Source organism: Mustelus asterias, chromosome 17 (assembly GCF_964213995.1).
Source record: "Mustelus asterias chromosome 17, sMusAst1.hap1.1, whole genome shotgun sequence".
NCBI classification, from domain to species: domain Eukaryota; kingdom Metazoa; phylum Chordata; class Chondrichthyes; order Carcharhiniformes; family Triakidae; genus Mustelus; species Mustelus asterias.
The window spans coordinates 63424806-63440524 of record NC_135817.1 but is presented as its reverse complement, the minus strand read 5'-3'; the positions used below and the strand labels follow the sequence as shown (position 1 = coordinate 63440524).

Below are 15719 nucleotides of genomic sequence, written 5' to 3'. Positions count from 1 at the left end.
CAATCGTTTATCTTTATTTCAGTTTCTATGCTAATCCAATCATAACTTACTTTGCTGTCCGAAATTTTAAATTGCAAGTTAAAGAAGTTGGGTGCCTTTAACTTCCTGGGTAACTGTGTGCGATTACTTCAGTACGTATGACTCATTCCCTGCTTGCTGACATCACTGCTACTTCACACCAAGACAATCCCCTTGACTTGCTCCCAGATTTGAACTGCCATAAGGAAAGGGGAAAGCCACACTGAAAAGATTGCTGGATCTTTGTGGGCAGCTTTCTTCAAGGTCAGCAGCAAGCACCCATGCTTCACCACTGACTGCAAAATCAGAGCCAGCACTTAGGTCGGGGTTGACGTCCCACCCGGGGTCGACGGACCTTTGCATGGTCCCTGTCCTGCCCACTATGATTCCCATGGCGGGTGGCACCGGAAAATTCCATCGACAGGGAGAAAAGCACAACATTCAAAAAGTAGTTTGAAGATTATGCACCACCTGGCCCACAGCTGAGCAAGATGGTGTTCACAAGCACAAATTTGTAGTATAATTGCAACTGAGGAGTGTTTTCTTTCAGGGTCCATCAAAGTCAGAAATAGTCTGTTAGTGCACAGAAATAGCCACAATCTGTTAAAACAGGACCACTGTATGTATGGGATGAAGGGAACTCTGCAAAGCAGATACTCTCTCCCTGAAAACTCTTGTTGAAACCAGATCTTTCTTTGCGTGTGCGTACGTGTTTGTGAAGGTCTTTACTTTTTTTGCGATAACTTGTGTACACTCTGAGTAGGGACTTTTGTGTTAGTGTGCAGCCAAGCAGCCTAGAGGAAATATTGGCGAAAACTGCAGCCTTTAGTTTGCCAACTTTAAGCCAGCACATTCATGCTATCTCAGTTTCGATTTATTCACGGCAAGTGTTAGCAATAACTGAGGAAAACAATTTGACAAGCAAACTTGTGATACTTCACAGTAAATTCTTTGTATGTTTAATCTCTACAGTGTGGTATTTGTTTAAAACTAAACTGAGAATAGACAGTGAATAGAGTAAATATTTAAACTTTTATTAAAGGTACCTGAGTAAGAAACGATTTATCTAAGTGAACACTGGATCATGCATACTCCTCATAAATTTTGTTTTGTACTATGAACTTCTATTCTAGATTTACGAAGCTCAGCCAGAGATTTCCAAGGCCTTCAGGACAAAAGAGTTCATCCCAGTCCCTCGTCTCCTCTCGATGGTGATGGTCACAACATTACCTCCAGTGGCTACTAAAATCATGTTTACGCAGGGAATCAGTGTAAGAAAAAACATTTAATATTTATTTGTTTCTTAAAATCAAAATTAAAGCCATATTTACTCAGGGAATCAGTGTAAACAAAAAATTACTAATTATTTGTTTCTTAAAATCCAAATTATTCAGAATATACAAAACATTTGTCAGCAGAAAGGCAAATTACTGCACACTCTACAACCAATTTTACTACTGATCTGCCTAATATGATTCCTTTCTTGCATCAGGAGCCAGAAAATGCAATATGGTACATAGTAAAACATAGGACTGGTGTGCATCTGAGAAGGTGGTGGGGTAGTGGTATTGTCACTGGACTAGTAATCCAGCGACCCAGTGTAAAGCTCTGGGGACCTGGATTCGAATGGTGAAATTTAAATTCAATAAAAATCTGGAATTAAAAGACCAATGAAACCATTGCCGATCGTCATAAAAACCCATCTGGTTCACTAATGTACTTTGGGGAAGGAAATCTGCCGTCCTCACCTAGTCTGCTCTACTACATGTGTCTCCAGATCCACAGCAACCTCTGAAATGGCAGTGCAAAGGCAATTAGACATGGGCAATAAATGCGGGCCAAGCCGTAAATGAGTTAAAAAAATTCAAAAACTATCAATTGCCTGCACTGCCTTACAAGTATGGGAAGGTACAGTATATCAGGACAAAAATAGAAAATTTGGCCATTTATAACCAGAATTGCATCCAGGGGGACTGGACTTGAATCAACTACTTGTGTAAACGTGACTAGGTTTGTTTGTGTCCACTGCAGACGTTGTTACAAAGCTTTTAACTTGCACTGCTTTTAAACTGTACTTATCACAAAGGTTATGTTAGTTAACAAGTGCTGGAGGTGGTCCCAGGTAATTTGCACAAAACAGATGACTTGCTTGGGGGATTTTGGGCTAATTCCCTGCCACAAGCCCAGGTGGTGGGCAGGTACAGTGTGCCAAAAGTGTCTTCCTAGATAGAGCTGTGACTCATCCGGCATCTCCGACTTTAATGTTGCCGACTTTTACTCTTGGCACAAGTGTACCTATTGGCAGGGCTTTTTGTTCGGAAAAAGACGAGGATCCTGCTGCATGATTGCTGAGGTCCAGGGTGCTAAGGCTGAAGTATCCAGTGAAGGAACTGGGATATCCAGCTGCTCACCCATTCACTGCTAAAGCCAACGCGAACTGAATCCCGCTGCCCGGGGTTCCCCTGTGCCTGGAAATGCCCATTTCGTACCACGTTGTTCCTATTCTGCTCCACAAGCAAAGCCTTGGATCGTAAGAGGAGGCAGCGTCCATGATGGGTCTTTGGCCCTCTTTCCTGACCTTTGCACCTGCAGAAATTGGCGTTTCCTGTTGCAAAAGTAAAAGGAACATTGATTCTTTAATTTTTTGGGCCATATAACTATGCTGAGAACATTAGCAGAACTAAATTATCCCCCTGATCCAATTCGAGCTGCTGACTTCCATAACACTGAAGTGTGCAGCTATAAAATAAAGTAAGGTTTCTGTAATAATGAAGGTACTTTATTTTAACCCTCCAGTTTTTTTCTTCTAAAAAAATGAGACGTAGTGATAATTTCTGTCAAGTGTATTTTTATCTAAGAATCACATGCAAAATGTAACTCAACTCTCTGACTTTGATAGGCTCACTGTCTCAGTCGTGTTCTGCTTTTATTTCCAATTTTTAAAAATCGCAATGGAGACTATTTTCTTATCAGTCTCATAATGTCACACATCGAAAAGTAAATTTAGTGAATTGTCTCTTTTTACTTTCAGTTTACAAATAAGGTAGTCCAACACAATACCTTCTCCTTGCTTGCATATTTTATGAAGAGGGCTCTGAAGAACGTTGAACATTGCCTAAATGAGGAAGTGTGGCAAAACTCTGAGATTTACACTCCCAGTACAATGGCGGACTTTGCACAACAGTACAGAGAGACCTTCAGCAAGGTATTTGGGACTGCCGTCATGTCAAGAAGACACCAGAGCACCAGCAAATAATCTTTTTTCCTCCCATACCCTGGTGTAAACCAGTTCTTATAGACTTAAAATTAATTGCCTAATCTTTCCCCAATTAGTAATAGCTGTTCTCACCTACAAACTAACACGTGCACTTCATTGTAAAAGGATTCCAATGTTAACAAGTTACACTGGACAAACTGCTTTTGGATCAGATTTTGGTTACGACTTGTACTTATGTGGCACCTTCAATGTGGAGAATACGTCAGTACGCTTCACAGAGGTGTACAGTAGCAGCAACTCTTCACTAATTTTATATTCTATTGCTTTAGCAATAACCGCCAAGATTCCATTTGCCTTCCTTATTTCCTGCTGTTTCCTTATTACCTGCATACTAGTTTCCTGTGGTTCATGCACAAGGTCACCCAGATTTCTCTGCACCAAAGCACTATGAAGCTTCTCTCCATTTAGGTAATAATTTGCTTTTCTATTTTTCTGACCAAAGTGGATAACCTCACTTATCTACATTAAACTCCATCTGGCAAACTTTAGCCCATTTACCTAACCTATTCATATCCATTTATGAATGTATTTTCTCTGCACTGAAGCACACAGAAGTTTCTCTTCATTTAGATAATTTGCCTTTGCATTTTTCCATCTGCCAATTTTCTGCCCCATTTACTTAACCTACCCATATCCATTGTAAATTTCTTATTTCATCATTACAACTTACTATCCCACCTATTTTCGCGTCATCTGCAAATTTGGTTATGGTACCTATTATCGCTGCATCCAAGTCATTAACATAGATGGTAAAGAGCTGGAACCTGAGGATTGAACCCTGTGGCACCCCACTAGTTCCATCTTGCCAACCAGAAAAGTTTATTTATTGGTGTCACAAGTAGGCTTACATTAACACTGCAATGAAGTTACTGTGAAAATCCCCCCATTCACCACACTCCAGCGCCTGTTCGGATACGCTGAGGGAGAATTTTTTTAGCATGGCCAATGAAAAATATCTATTTATCCCGACTTTCTGTTGGTTGGCCAATCCTCTATCCAAGCTAATGAATTACCCTTAATCCCATGTGAACTAAAATAAAAGCAAAATACTGCGAATGTTGGAATCTGAAACAAAAACAGAAAATGCTGGAAAATGTCAGCACGTCTGTCAGCATCTGTGTGGAGAGAATAGAGCCAATGTTTCGAGCCTAGATGATCCTTCGTCAGAGCTGACAAAGCTCTGACAAAGGGCCATCTAGCCTCAAAACGTTGGCGCTATTCTCTCCACACACATGCTGACAGACGTGCTGAGATTTTCCAGCATTTTCTATTTTTGGCCCATGTGAACTAACCTTGTGTGTTAACTTTTGTGTGGCATCTTATCGAATGCCTTCTGGATATAAATCACCTACAGGCTCCCCATTAGCAAGAGGTGAAATCATTTGGGAAGATGTGTAAATGAGATGCATTCTATTAGGGGATAGGAATGAAAGTTACTAATTGGCATGAATGATAATATTTAAACATTTTTAAAAATTGAATGGGTAATGATCAAAATAATCTAACATTCACTTCCATAATTATTACCAAACATTTATGTTCACACCAATTTACAGTATTACAGTTTACGCCCTGTCAAATCATTCTAATCCTTTAGGATTAAAGTTGTCACATGGGTGGCACAGTGGTTAGCACTGCTGCCTCACAGCACCAGGGACCCAGGTTCGATTCCCGGCTTGGGTCACTGCCTGTGTGGAGTTTGCACATTCTCCTCGTGTCTGTGTGGGTTTCCTCTGGGTGCTCCGGTTTTCTCCCACAGTCCACTGATATACAGGTTAGGTGCATTGGCTATGCTTAATTCTCCCTCAGTGTATCCAAGCAGGTGCCAGAGTTCAACGACGAAGGGATTTTCACAGTAACATCATTGCAGTCTTAATGTAAGTCTACTTGTGACTAATAAGTAAACTACTTCACAAGAATATTAGGTCAAATTCAGTAATAATTTCCATCAGTAAAATCCAGATTTACAAAAGCTATTTTAATAATCCTTACGTCTGCAGAAATACCACTTTCTGGAATGCCTATACTATTCTGTGACACGAATGTGTTTTTTTTGACACAGCATTTGCCAGACATGAATAGCATTGTAGCTACATGGCAATCTCTTTTAAAAAATGAAAGAAAAGAGGAAGATGGGAAAGGAGAACAGGGGGATGAGAAAAACCCAAAAAGCACCCGTGCACCAGAGGAAGCAAATGAGATATCGGATTTTACAGAGCATCATGGTAGGTTTTTTTCTCAGAGTGGGAAGGGAGGGGAAGTTGCTTGTGTGGTTTAAATTGTAAAAGTTAATATTTTGCAGACAAAATAACAGCATGTGAATGATGCACAATGTTAACGTGCAAATAGGCCAGCAACTTGTAGTGAGAAAGAGACAATCCATAATTGCAAGTCACCCAAACTTGCAGGATGATTTGTTCCACTCACTCATGAAACAGAAGCAGGAGTCGGCCACCAGGCCTTTCAAGCCTGCCCCGCCATTCAATACGATCATGGCTGATCGATGCCGCCTTCAACTCCTTTTCTGTGCCTTTTCCCCATAGCCCTCTATTCCTTGATCTATCAAATATTTATCCACCTCCACTTTAAATACTTCTAATGATCCAGCCTCCACCACCCTCTGAGGCGGAGAATTCCAGAGATTCACCACCCTCTGCGAGAAGAAATTTCTACGCACCTCAATTTTAAATGACCTCCCCTTTATCTTGTAGCTTTGTCCCCCTATTCGAGACTCTCTGACGTTAACTTTGACAAAATGGTCGTTAACCTCCCCATGTTGCTTCATTTCACATTAATTAACCAATAAGCTTACCACATAAACCTTATTTTAGTAATTAATAATTTTAAGAGCCCTTTAATGATGTGACAATCGGTAATGATTGTCAGAAAGGGAACAATAAAAGTATGGATTATCATTCCTTCAGTTAGTGAATTGTTCAAGATTTTTTTTAAATGTCTGATTTTAAAATTAAAAACAACCTTATCTTCTCTTTCTCTCTTAAAGCAGTCTTTCCCCCTTATTTTTTCTCTTTCTGTAGCTGATTTGATGTTGCCTTGAATTCACCCACCCACGTTTGCCCTCTGTTTCTCTCGATCCTTAACTCTCGTTGATTCGAGAGACCCAATCGTGCGGCTGATGATCTTGCTGTATCATTATCCACTCTTACTCTTAACTACTTCTAAAGCCAAAAGGTTTCCAGCTAAAGGGTGCAGGTGAAAGCTTCACTGGACACGCCTGAGTTGCCCAACAATGTTTGACCCAATACGTAGTAAATATGTTAAAAGCAAAAATAGGTTCTTAACGCTTCTGGTAGAAATAATGGATGACCGGGCCAAAAACTGTTTGTCACTCATGCTGCCTTCACCAAAATGTTCCCTAAGTATGGTCTGTTCCTAGCTAAGCTACTCATAGAATCATAGAAACCCTACAGTACAGAAAGAGGCCGTTCGGCCCATCGAGTCTGCACCGACCACAATCCCACCCAGGCCCTACCCCCATATCCCTACACGTTTTACCCACTAATCCCTCTAATCTACACATCCCAGGACACTAAGGGGCAATTTTAGCATGGCCAATCAACCTAACCCGCACATCTTTGGACTGTGGGAGGAAACCGGAGCACCCGGAGGAAACCCACGCAGACACGAGGAGAATGTGCAAACTCCACACAGACAGTGACCCAAGCCGGGAATCGAACCCAGGTCCCTGGAGCTGTGAAGCAGCAGTGCTAACCACTGTGCTACCGTGCCGCCCCTGTATTCAATGTTGTCACCGTCCAAGTTCCCACTGCTTGAATCACTCCCACGATGGGTCCACTACCACTGTGGGGACCAAAAACAAGGACCCCTTCCACTGCTGTAAGCCAATTCAGGCTGGGAAATAAATATGCCCCAGTCAGTCTCTCATTCATTTCACAAACAATTCAAAAATCACCATTGGACATTGCGAAATTGTGGATGATCAGCAAAGTGTGAGATATATGGTTCAAAGTCAGGTGGAAAACGGGGGAAAGTATGTTTAAAAAATAAATGGCAAGTTTAACATAACATTGAAATGATTTTTTTCTTTGTAGTTGCTCGTACATTTCTTAGTAAATTATTTCTATGAGAAATAAAACCAAATCCGACGGTGAATTGCGCGCAATCCTCAAGTTAACAGTACAGCTGTGTGGATTATGTTGAGGTACTTGGGTAGTCTGGTTGAATGTGTGATAGCATTACTCAGTTTCTTTCACTATGTCACCTCATTAATCTTATCATCAAAGTTATGATTCTTGCTTTGAATTATTCCATCATTGTTAACATGTGTTAAACAATTGTGACCAGTGCTCAGTACATGACAGCAGTAGTCAAATAGTTGAGAGCAGCAAAACTTTACAAGCCTCGCGCTTTATTTTTACGATTGCAAACCCTTGATTTAAAAAAAAATTAAACCTGTAATTAAAGTTTTTAAACACTTTTGGTCATATTAAACATGCAATCTGTGCATTAATTTTTAAAAGTTTATTAGTCACAAGTAAGGCTTACATTAACACTGCAGTGAAGCCACTGTGAAATTCCCCTAGTCGCTACACTCCGGCGCCTGTTCGGGTTGGTGCACCTAACCAGCATGTCTTTCAGATTGTGGGAGGAAACCAGAGCATCCGGAGGAAACCCACGCAGACACGGGGAGAACATGCAAACTCCACATAGACAGTGACCCAAGCCGGAAATCGAACCCAGGCCCCCTGGCACTGTGCTATCGTGCCGCCATTAATTAATAAATTAATTACATTAATGTAATTTATCTTAGTAAAGTCAGATTTCCTATCTTCTTCTCTAGGTAGAGATGATGCTGAGACCACTGTTCTGAAGGCAATTGTGCTCGAGGTTATGTGCCTTTACCAGAAAGTGGTCCCTCACCTGGTTTCACAGTGTACATTTGATTTCAGTAAATTACTTAAAGGTATGTAAATATTCTATATTTCTTCAAAACTACATGGCTACTGGGAAATGCGTTGCTCACAAACCACTGGCAGTTTGAAAAGTGGAATTGGGTGGATCCAAATTAGATGCATTAACTCATTGCAGGTGGCATCTTTTCATTCACGGACAATGGTCTCTTTTTATATGAAGTTAGGTACCAATGGTTACTTATGTGAAAATGTAGCATAATTTCTCTTTATTTTTTCACTACCTGGATGCTGCATCGCCAACAAGGCAAGCATTTATTGCCATTGCCTAATTATTGTCGATAAGGTGTGGAATTGTTGTCGATAAGGTGTAGCAACCCACCTTCTTGGGTCCCTAGAGTCAGTGTGGTGGAGATGTTTCCACAGTGCCATCAGGGAGAGAGTTCCAGGAGTTTGATCCAGTGACAATTAAGGAATGGTGAAATACTCCCAAATCAGGATGGAGTGTGACTTAGAGGGGAACATGGATGTGTCACCATGGGCCTAGAGTCATAGAGGTTGACAGCATGGAAACAGGCCCTTTGGCCCAACTTGTCCATGCTGCCCTTTTTTTTTAAAACCCCTAAGCTAATCCCAATTGCCCGCATTTGGCCCATATCCCTCTATACCCATCGTACCCATGTAACTATCTAAATGCTTTTTAAAAGATAAAATTGTACCCGCCTCTACTACTACCTCTGGCAGCTTGTTCCAGACACTCACCACCCTTTGTGTGAAAAAATTGCCCCTCTGGACACTTTTGGATCTCTCCCTTCTCACCTTAAACCTATGCCCTCTAGTTTTAGACTCCCCTACCTTGGGGAAAAGATATTGACTATCTACCTTGTCTATGCCCCTCATTATTTTATAGACCTCTATAAGGTCACCCCTCGGCCTCCTACGCTCCAGAGAAAAAAGTCCCAGTCTATTCAGCCTCTCCTTATAACTCAATCCATCAAGTCCCGGTAGCATCCAAGTAAATCTTTTCTGCACTCTTTCTAGTTTAATAATATCCTTTCTATAATAGGGTGACCAGAATTGCACACAGTATTCCAAGTGTGGCCTTACCAATGTCTTGTACAACTTCCACAGGACGTCCCAACTCCTGTATTCAATGTTCTGACCGATGAAACCAAGCATGCCGAATGCCTTCTTCACCACTCTGTCCACCTGTGACTCCACTTTCAAGGAACTATGAACATGTACCCCTAGATCTCTTTGTTCTGTAACTCTCCCCAACGCCCTACCATTAACTGAGTAAGTCCTGCCCTGGTTCAATCTACCAAAATGCATTACTTTGCATTTGTCTAAATTAAACTCCATCTGCCATTCGTCAGCCCACTGGCCCAATTGATCAAGATCCCGCTGCAATTGGAGATAACCTTCCTCACTGTCCACCATGCCACCAATCTTGGTGTCATCTGCAAATTTACTAACCATGCCCCCTATATTCTCATCCAAATCATTAATATAAATGACAAATAACAGGGCCTGCTGGCCTTGTCTTTCCATGCGGTGGAGCTTGTGGGTTAGGGATTGCTGTTTGAGGTGCTTTGGCCAGTTGCTGCAGTGCCTCTGGTATATGGCCCTCTATGCAGCCAGAGTCCGTCAGTGATCAAGCAAATGAATGTTTAAGGTGGTGGATGATTTACTGAAAGATGGTTTGCACATTTTAAGCACCAAAAACTGGTTACATTCAGGTTGTGGTTTATATATAAGCAATTGATAATTGTGCGTTTTCCCAGGAGTAAGGCAGCCTATATGCAATGAAAGACATTGTCATTATTTATAATGTTATTTCATTTACTTCTAATGATTGAGTAAAAATATATTCTCCTGGTGAAAAACCTCATTCACTGGGATCACATATTAGGAAATCAATGGCCAGTCCCATGATTTTCTGCTTTTAGTTGAAGAATATTAATTCCTTTAAGCCACAGATAGAGCAGTTGATTGGGGTTGTAACAGTGAGTTTAACAACTATTTTCTAAAGTCAGTACAGTGATGCACTAATGAGCTGCACAATTGGAAGATTGATTAAAGCAGAGAGCTGCAAATTAAGACAAGAAGTGAGTGAGGAAAAAGCTGATGGGGAATATTTAGAACATTAGATTTCACCAGTGCCCCTTCACAACTAGGACAGGGGTTGGAATCCAGCCCAGACCAATAAATGAATGTTCCTTCTCTCTGCATTGGCCCTAACTGAAATTGTTTTGGGGATCCCAGTTCAATTACTGGTGGATCTTGTTACATAGCACTGATCTATTTCCAACTTGGCGCCAATTAAATTTAATTTAGGGATGGAAACCACAATGATATCTGCGTTACTTCATAATGTCACTGAATAGATCACTTGTTCTATTCTGCAGCATCGACATCTCTCAACTTAGCGCAACAAGCCTTCTTAAATAAGAATGATGTCAATCATGTTTGTATATTTTTTCCTATGTTCACATCCAGTGAGCGCATTCATCTTAAATTTAAATTTGCGACAATTACAAATAGATTGTTTCTCAAAGGATTGTCTTCCATTCCTGAATAAGGAGTGGTTAGAATGTGGAAATTGCTCTGAAAGGGAATGGTTAACGAAGAAAGCTTGGGTGCATTCAAAAGAAAACTAGATAACCACATGAGGGAGAAAGGGATTGGCAGTTGATGATAGGATTACATGGGAGGGCTGGGAGGAGACTTGTGTGGAGCGTAAACTCGGGAACAAATAGACAACTGTTTGGGCTGAATGACATGTCTGTGTGCTGTAATTTCCATGTGAGGAATATGTTGAGTTCTGCACTGATGGTGAGGTGTTCAACTCCTGTTTTCCAGGCATCGTAAGCGAGAAGGGAGTGAGACAGGAAATTGCTCCTGTTCTACAGCACCGCATACTGCAGCTTTCCCTGGAGTTGCCTGCCAATAAGTTTGCATGGTTCAGAGTTCAGGTACAATTCTATTAGACAAACCTTTTGTGTCTGTTTAGATTGGAATGGCATTTTAGGTATAAAGTTGCAATATCTCCTTTTCAGTTGACTGTCAAAATCAAATTAATTCAGTATTAATTGCCGAATGACTTCAACTCTGGCTTCATACTGCCGCCTTCGCCTATAACTTAGAAGGTTGGGAGTTCCAAGTCCCACTCCAGAGACTTGAGCACTGAATCTAGACTAACACCTCAGTGCAGTACCGAGGAAATGCTGTATTGTCAGAGGTTCTGTCTTTCAGATGAGATGTTGAGCCAAGTCTGTCCTCACGGGAGAATGTAATGGATCCTATGACGGCATTTCAAAGAAAAGCTGAGCGTTTCTGCCTCTTACTCATCCTTTCCGGTTGATTTCCAGATCTCCACCATTTTTCCGTGAAACAAAACTCCTCCTCAAGCCCCCTCATGAATCCTTCTGCTAGTCACTTTAAATGCGAAGGGAAATAGGTTCTTCCCATCCACACTATGTGGGCCCTCACCATTTTATACACCTGAGTTAATTCTTCCCTCAGCCTTTTTTACTGCAAGAAAATAAAGCAGTCTACCCAACCTTCATAGCTAAAGTTCTCCATTCCTTGCAGCTTTCCCATAAATCTCCTGTGTAATGTGGTGGCCAGAACTTTACTCTGGCTGTGCAGAGAAATGCAAGTCTTTTGTTTCTTTATGTGGAACCTATTTCTGTGGCACTTTTTCAACAAGCTAGAATCTAGTTCTCCTTTGAGGGAGGAAAGCATGGGTATATCATGATAAATGGGTTCTACAAATGTGAACTTTGAAATAGTTTTCAGGGCATTCTGGTAGTAATCCTGAAAAATGTAATATGTTTAGAAACTGCAAAGGTCCATAGTGTACCTGATCATAATGCTGGATGTATTCATAAAGAGATTCATGATTCTGATGAGGAGATGTTAAGAGACTGCAACAACTGATTTCTAGTTCTTATTTGTATGTAGGATATAACAGATATGGACAAGAATAGTGGAGAACAGTCAGTGTTTTATTTGTTGATTAAAATGTATGTGACTAGCAAGAACTCTCAACTACAAACATCAACCAAGCATCTCATTATAAAGGTGAGTTGAGATTTTAATTGCCATTTAGTTCCTATAATCTAATATATGCATACTGTTAGCTTTAAATAACATTTGTGAATTTGGCTGGAATGTGTCAGGAAAATTTACCATTAATGTATCACCCAAGGTCTGTTAAATCTAATTAAATGTAATTGATGTGCTTTATTTTCTTTATTCATTCATGGGACATGGGTGCCATTGGCTGGCCAGCATTTATTGCCCATCCCTAGTTGCCCTTGAACTGAGTAGCTTGCCAGGCCATTTCTGAGGGCAGTTGCGAGTCGACTACATTGCTGTGGCTCTGGAGTCACATGTAGGCCAGACCGGGTAAGGACAGCAGATTTCCTTCCTGAAAGGAAATGGGTGAACCAGATAGGTTTTCCTGGCAATCGACAATGGTTTCATGGTCATCTGTAGATTCTTAATTCCATCTGCCGTGGCGGGATTCGAACCCGGATCCCCAGAACATTAGCTGATTTTCTGGATTAATAGTCTAGCGGTAATACCACTGGGCTATCACCTCCCCTTAATATAAACTATGCTTTAATGAGCAACATGAAAAACGTACAGTTTGCCTTTTTGCACATTTTCAAATAACCCAAGCCAATAAAGTGGACAATCAGGTTCATAATTAGCTTCTGATTTGGAATTACTCCTGCAGTAAAGCATCCTTTCCTCACATTTAGACCAAAATAGAAAAATTGTTGGTCTCTAATTTGGCTTCATAAGATACCCTTGAGGCTTCGCTAAATGCGAAGTGATGCATTTTGGTAGGAATAATATAGGGAGGAGCTACACGATAAATGGAAGAACCATAAAGGGTGTAGAGACGCAGAGGGACCTGGGTGTGCAAGTCCACAGATCTTTGAAGGTGACGTCACAGGTGGAGAAGGTGGTGAAGAAGGCATATGGCATGCTTGCCTTTATAGGACGGGGCATAGAGTATAAGAGTTGGGGTCTGATGTTGCAGATGTATAGAACGTTGGTTCGGCCGCATTTGGAATACTGCGTCCAGTTCTGGTCGCCACACTACCAGAAGGACGTGGAGGCTTTGGAGAGAGTACAGAGGAGGTTTACCAGGATGTTGCCTGGTATGGAGGGGCTTGGTTATGAGGAGAGATTGGGGAAACTGGGGTTGTTCTCCTTGGAAAGACGGAGGATGAGGGGAGACTTAATAGAGGTGTATAAAATTATGAAAGGCATAGATAGGGTGAACGGTGGGAAGCTTTTCCCCGGGTCGGTGGTGACGTTCACGAGGGGTCATAGGTTCAAGGTGAAGGGGGGGAGGTTTAACACAGATATCAGAAGGACATATTTCACACAGAGGGTCGTGGGGGCCTGGAATGTGTTGCCGGGCAAGGTGGTGGAGGCGGACACACTGGGAACGTTTAAGACTTATCTAGACAGCTATATGAACGGAGTGGGAATGGAGGGATACAAAAGAGTGGTTTCGTTTGGACCAGGGAGCGGCGCGGGCTAATTGTTCCTTGTTTCTCGTTTCAAGGCTTCATTCTATGATCATCTTGCTGGTGCCAGTACAGAGCGAGACTGCGGATAGTTGGGAACCAGTCTCGGGGGCAGGGAATTCATATGGTGTTCGTGGAAGTGGAAATGACTAGGGTTGGGAAGCATTTTCCGATCAGGGCCATTGTGATCTCCTGGACTCGTTTCGATCGCCTCAGGGGGTCGGAGAGGAATTTCCCAGATTTTTTTCCCCCATATTGGCCCTGGGGTTTTCACTCTGGGTTTTCGCCTCTCCCTGGAGATCACATGGTCTGGAATGGGGGGGGGTGGGGGTGAGTTAATAGGTTGTGATGAACAAAGCATCATAGCTGTGAGGGACAGCTCGGTGGATAGGATATTGGTATGTAGATAGGCTGGAAAATTGGGCGGGGATCCTGGATTCAGGATTCAATCCTGGACCGGGGAGCGGCGCGGGCTTGGAGGGCCGAAGGGCCTGTTCCTGTGCTGTATTGTTCTTTGTTCTCTTTGTTCTTTGTTTGTTCTGATCTGGCACCCTAACAATACCATGAACATTGCCGTTTTGAATAAGAAATCGGTCTTAAACCATGGATTTGTACACCCGTCATACAAATGACGTTCAGAATCATAATTTATCTGTTCTATAATACTAAATTGTGATCATGCAAGCTACAAACCAGTGAGGTGAAACTGCCTATTCTTGCATCCTGTCCAAAGGTGACTTGTTGGGAGAGTAGAAGAGAACAAAAATCTGGAATGAAGTGTCTCTAATCGTAGCATGCAATATTTCTTTAAAATACGTGACGAATATGTGCAGGTTGTTCAGTGAATATATGCTGATGTGACACAGCAAATTCAAACCAACAAGTGTCCCAGTAAAGGAAAGCAAGGTATTAGGCTGGATGTTATGGGGGATCTTGGTCACCATCAGGGGAATCCACCAACAATCTTGACGGCTGTTCTGTGGCAATTTAACACTGAGGGCAGTGTTAATTAGTTCAAGACCGCACTTCCACCCCTTTCTCGGGGATAATTCCCACCTTAAGAGAGCTGCCGGCCAGTTGGGTGGCCCGAGATTCTGTTGTCCCAGCAGCGCCACCAGGAAGGGTGGCCACAGCTAGTACTACAGGGTTGTCCTCTATACTGAGCAGCCCAGGGTCGGGGATCTCAGTGAGGGGCCGATTTCAAGAGTCCAGGAGGGGTAGGGACAAAGGAGGAGTTGAGCTTGGTCAGGAAAGAGTGATTCTGATGCGTCCAGGTGGCCTTCAATGGTGGGGCCATGCAATTGCACTCCACACAGACCATTCCCGGTGCCAGGCTTCTTGCATGTCGTGGGCCTGCCTCCACCATTGATAAAATACCAGCGGTGGTAATATGAGGCCCTTAAATGGCGGGGCTGCCCAATGTCTCCCCCACCCTCCTGTCTGAGACAGGTTGGTTGGTGGGTAGGCAGCAGGAAGGCCGGCTACTGGATTTTACAGGTCTTCCCCATCAAACCCACTGGCAAGGGAGCTTTAAAATCCAGCTCATTGTTCTTTGAGAAAGACAGTCTGAGGTACTCTGTTGCGCAAGTCTATAATGATTCACTATTAAACTGAATTTCTTGTGAGCCCATTAAATGGTGAATAGCAGATCAGGGATTTTAGTTCTCAGTGTCGGAAGACCTACCTTTTGGATGCAGTGCTGTTGATTTCCTTTGAAATCAAAGGAATTGGGATGGCATGGTAACACAGTGGTTAGCATTACTACCTCACAGTCGATTCCCGGCTTGGGTCACTGTCTGTGTGGAGTTTGCACGTTCTCCCCGTATCTGCATGGGTTTCTTCCGGGTGCTCCAGTTTCCTCCCACAGTCCGAAAGATGTGCTGGTTGGTGCATTGACCATGCTAAATTCTCCCTTCGTGTACTCGAACAGGCGCTGGAGTGTGGCGACTAGGGATTTTCACATTAACTTCATATCATAGA

General features: G+C 42.4%; 1 protein-coding gene across 2 annotated transcripts in view; it reads left to right on the top strand.

Moving 5' to 3' along the window:
• urb1 (URB1 ribosome biogenesis homolog) overlaps positions 1 to 15719 on the top strand; it is a 105474-nt gene that overhangs the window by 21865 nt on the left and 67890 nt on the right. The window contains exons 10-15 of one of the 2 annotated variants that reach the window (XM_078232825.1): positions 1152 to 1289; positions 3050 to 3223; positions 5358 to 5520; positions 8118 to 8240; positions 11050 to 11162; positions 12154 to 12273. In XM_078232825.1, coding sequence (XP_078088951.1) covers positions 1152 to 1289; positions 3050 to 3223; positions 5358 to 5520; positions 8118 to 8240; positions 11050 to 11162; positions 12154 to 12273 — 831 coding nt within the window. Of the gene's footprint in view, positions 1 to 1151; positions 1290 to 3049; positions 3224 to 5357; positions 5525 to 8117; positions 8241 to 11049; positions 11163 to 12153; positions 12274 to 15719 lie in introns of both variants that reach the window. The other variant, XM_078232826.1, reaches the window with a different exon arrangement.